Consider the following 4164-nt stretch of genomic DNA (forward strand, 5'->3'; position numbering starts at 1 on the left):
ACAAGATGGCGGACCCAGAAAGTGCACTGCCGGCTGTCCCTTCAGCGGCCCCGATTTCTTTCGGTTTCACTCGCACCTCTGCCCGGAGGCGACTGGCAGACCCCGGAGTCGGCGAAGGACGGGCCTCAGAGGAGAAAGATTTCTTAAAGACTGTGGAAGGGAGGGAGCTGCAGAGGTAAAACATCGAATCTTTCACGTTTTGCATTTCAGTGCGGTGGACGTAAACGGAAGGCTAGAATATGAGTTGTCTTGGTGACAGTGACTTGGAAAGCCTCAAACACAGCCGTAAGAAATTTATGGAAGCATCTAGAAGTGGCCGCAAACGCCTATAATGACAACACGTGGGGGGGGCTGATGCAGGAGGCTCGAGATTTGAACGCTGGCCTGGGCTATATGAGAGCCTAGCCTAAAAACAAAAAAGCAGAAAGAAAAAATAAAATTTAGTTTAATTATTATTAAATTTAATAATTTAAGGGCAAGAAGGAGGAGGTTTGTTAGAGAGGGGGGTGAAATGGGCGATGCCCAGAGGCAGAGGTATATATTCTCAAGAAGTCGTTGGGACTTGAGGACATGTGCGTTCGGAGAAAGGGAAAGAAGGGAGAATGATAGTCTGAACTATTTGGGAGCTTTTCCGATTTGGAGAACAAGGCAAAATCAGGTTTTGGGAGGCATAATTAAGAAACTGTTCTGGGGCTGGAGAGATGGCTCAGTGGTTAAGAGCACTGACTGCTCTTCTAGGGGACCTAGGTTCTATTCCCAGCACCCACATGACAGCTAACAACTGTCTGTAACTCCAGTTCCAGAGGATCTAACACCGTCACACCAATGTACATAAAAAAGTTAAATAAATTATAAAAATTTTTTTTTTTTTTAAAAAAAGAAACTGATCTGGAATTCCAAAGGGAAGGACTTCTGGAAGACAGCTGTCTGGAAAGCAGTTTGCTAGCCTGGAACTGGGGAGAATCTGTAGGTCGTTGTGGTTGAGAACCTAGGAATGATTTCCACAAGTCACATCGAAAGCTGGGGACACAAAGAGAGATGATACATGCTTGTAATTCCAGCACTAGGGGGCTGCACAGGTGGACTGAGTTTGTAAGACCATCCTGGGCCGCATAGTGAGATAGTGTTAAAAAAGAAATGAGCGTGGGGGACGGGGACCTGTGAAAAGTAACCCGTGGAACGTGGTTCATAGGACTGGGTTGATATTTCTGCTTTCCCAACCTTTTCTCTCTCTCCCCACATCAGTGTGAACCCTCCAGAAGCCCCCAAGGAACTGGTCATCCCATTGATCCAGAATGGCTCTCGCAGGCAACCACAGTCCAAGAGCCCTAAGCCATCCTCAGAAACTAGGACTGAGTTGGTGTCAGATGGTGTGCTGTCTCTGGCTGTGAAGGAGCTCATTGAGGGTAAGTGAAACCTTCCCACTTTGCTCTGCCTCAGTGCAGATAGAAGAGGGGGAAGTTGGAAGGAGAGAGTATGGCCTCATTGATCCCTCCCATTCTTCCTTAGAATCCAAGAAGTCCCTGGAGGAGAGGGAGAATGCAGGTGTTGATCCCACACTTACCATCCCTATGATCCAGAAAGGATGCAGTCCCAGTGGGGAAGGAACAGACAGCGAACCTCAGGCTGAGACAGTGAGCTGCCCCTTTGCCTCCTTCCTGCATCATTCCCTCTACCCTGTCTGCCTAGCCTCTTGAAACATCGCAGGGTGTGTGTGTCTCTGTCCGTCCGTCCGTCCATCTGTCTGTCCGTCCCAAAGCCTTGCTGATTAGCCTTTCTTCTTTCCACCCTATTAGCAGTGTTTTTCAAAAGTGCTCCCGTCAAGGTACTACACACTCTTAGAACCACATTTGTTTGTTTCCCTTTTTTTCTTTCTTTGTTCTTTTTTGTTGCTTTGTTTGTTGTTGTTGTTTTTTGAGACAGGGTTTCTCTGTAGCTTTGGAGCCTGTCCTGGAACTAGCTCTGTAGACCAGGTTGGCCTCGAACTCACAGATCTGCCTGCCTCTGCCACCCGAGGACTGGGATTAAAGGCGTGCGCCACCATCACCCAGCTTCTTTGTTCTTTTTTAACCTGTAGTACTTAAAGAACACTAAGGAAGCTAGTGTGACTGGATTGGAATGAATGAGGGGTCAGGCCGTAGATAAAGGTGGGGGGGGGGCAGATGAAAAAGGGCCTTCTGAGCCACAGGGAGGAGTTGTCTTTTCTGTGAATGAACTGAGAGCTGTGGGAAAATCCTCAACAGACAAGGGTTGTAATAGGATCCCTCTGTTTTCCATGACCAAGTATGACTAATAAGTGAAGGTAAGGAAGGAAACAAGTATCATAGTCCAGGCAGAGGTGGCTAGGACACTCAGGAGTGGCAGCAGTGACGCCTGGAAGGTTAGGGTCTGACAAGGAAAGAAAGATCGGTGTGAGCATTTTTGGGGTTTTTTGTTTGTTTGTGTTGTTTTGTTTTTCGAGACAGGGTTTTCCTGTAGCTTTGGAGCCTGTCCTGGAACTCACTCTGTAGACCAGCTTGGCCTCGAATTTACAGAGATCCACCTGCCTCCGCCTCCCTAGTGCTGGGATTAGAGGTGTGTGCCACCACCTGGCCTGGTGTGCGTATTTTTAATGGCAGCAACAGCCCATTAAAAGCACACTTGTGGTGTTCAATCAGTGTGTTATGTGTTGATCTGAGAGGCAACTTGCAGTGTATGGGGTAGCTGTAAAAGATAAAGCTTTATTATTCAATAACATTTTTGAGCTCAGCCTTTTAGCTTTTTTTTTTTTTTTTTTTTTTTTTTTTTTTTGGTTTTTCGAGACAGGGTTTCTCTGTGGCTTTGGAGCCTGTCCTGGAACTAGCTCTGTAGACCAGGCTGTGCCTTTTAGCTTTTATTCATAATTTTTTGTAATACACCCTTTCTTTCACCTGAACCATTATCACTAGTCTTCAGATATGCTTTGGGTTTCTTCTTTTTGAGACAGTTTTGTGCAGTTCAAGATGGCCTTGAATTCATTCTGTCACCAAGCATGACCCTGGACTTCTGGTTTTCACGTCTCCACCTCTGTCAGGCTTTGTGTCCATCATAGTCCCCCGCCCCTGCGTCCCCACTTCTTTAGATACTCTGTATCCATGGTAACTGTGAGCTGCCATATGGATGCTGGGAACTGACCTGGGCCCTCTGGAAGAGCAGCCAGTACTCTTAACCCCTGAGCCATCTCTCCAGCTCCCTTGTTTGTTTGTTTGTTTAATGTACATTGGCGGTTTGCCAGCAAGTATGTATGAGGGTGTTGAATCCCCTGGAACAGGAGTTACAGAGAGCAGTAAGCTGTCATGTGGGTGCTGGGAATTGAACCCGGGTCCCCCGGAACAGCAGTCAGTGCTCTTAGCCTCTGAGCCATTTCTCCAGACCCCTCTTGTTTTTTTGGGGGGGGGGAAACAGTCTCAGTGCGGAGTTCTGGCTGGCCTTGAGCTCGCAGAGATCTGCTCCCTCCTCCCCTGGGGCCTGTGCCTCCAGGCCCCGTAGACCTTTACTTTTTACAGCTGTGTCTCTGTTCAGAGGGGAGCACCCTTTGCCTAGCCTCACACCTTCTCCTATTTAATCTTTGATTAACTGTCAGTGGCACTCCTCTCTTTCTATTCCCTTACCCAATTTTTTGTTTTTGTTTCTGAGATAGAGTTTTACCGTGTTACCAGGCTGGTATCAGATTCTTGGCTTTAAACCACATTCCCTCCTTGTCTCAAACATAGTTAGGATACTGGACAGTGCCACTGTGCACATTACTGCTTTGTTTTTCTTTATAAACTGTATCACCACCTGATATATCATGTTTTCGTGATTGATTTATTGTAATGTCTTGACAACTAGAACATAAGCCCCAAAAGAGGTTTTCCATTTTATTAGTTCCTTATCCTCAGCACCTAAAATAGCACTTTGCACAAAATAGTTCCTTTAAAAAGTTTTAAGGAATTAATATTTATTTTTAGTTCATGTGCATAATTTTTTCCTACATGTAAGTATGTGCAGCATGGCTCTTAACCACTGAGCTCTTTCTCCAGCCTCTATAATAGATTCTTTTAAATATTTGTTGAGGGCTGGAGAGATGGCTCAGTGGTTAAGAGCATTGCCTGCTCTTCCAAAGGTCCTGAGTTCAATTCCCGGCAACCACATGGTGGCTCACAA

General features: G+C 46.3%; 1 protein-coding gene across 1 annotated transcript in view; it reads left to right on the plus strand.

Moving 5' to 3' along the window:
* The window catches only part of Gpkow (G-patch domain and KOW motifs), a 14494-nt gene continuing 10330 nt past the window's right edge, over nucleotides 1–4164 (plus strand). Inside the window, exons 1-3 of the mRNA XM_005352779.3 lie at nucleotides 1–175; nucleotides 1246–1406; nucleotides 1510–1634. Of these exons, the coding sequence (XP_005352836.1) occupies nucleotides 6–175; nucleotides 1246–1406; nucleotides 1510–1634 (456 nt within the window). The 5' untranslated portion in view covers nucleotides 1–5. The remainder of the gene's footprint in view (nucleotides 176–1245; nucleotides 1407–1509; nucleotides 1635–4164) is intronic.

The sequence above is a fragment of the Microtus ochrogaster genome, chromosome 10, assembly GCF_000317375.1.
Source record: "Microtus ochrogaster isolate Prairie Vole_2 chromosome 10, MicOch1.0, whole genome shotgun sequence".
Classification (NCBI taxonomy): domain Eukaryota; kingdom Metazoa; phylum Chordata; class Mammalia; order Rodentia; family Cricetidae; genus Microtus; species Microtus ochrogaster.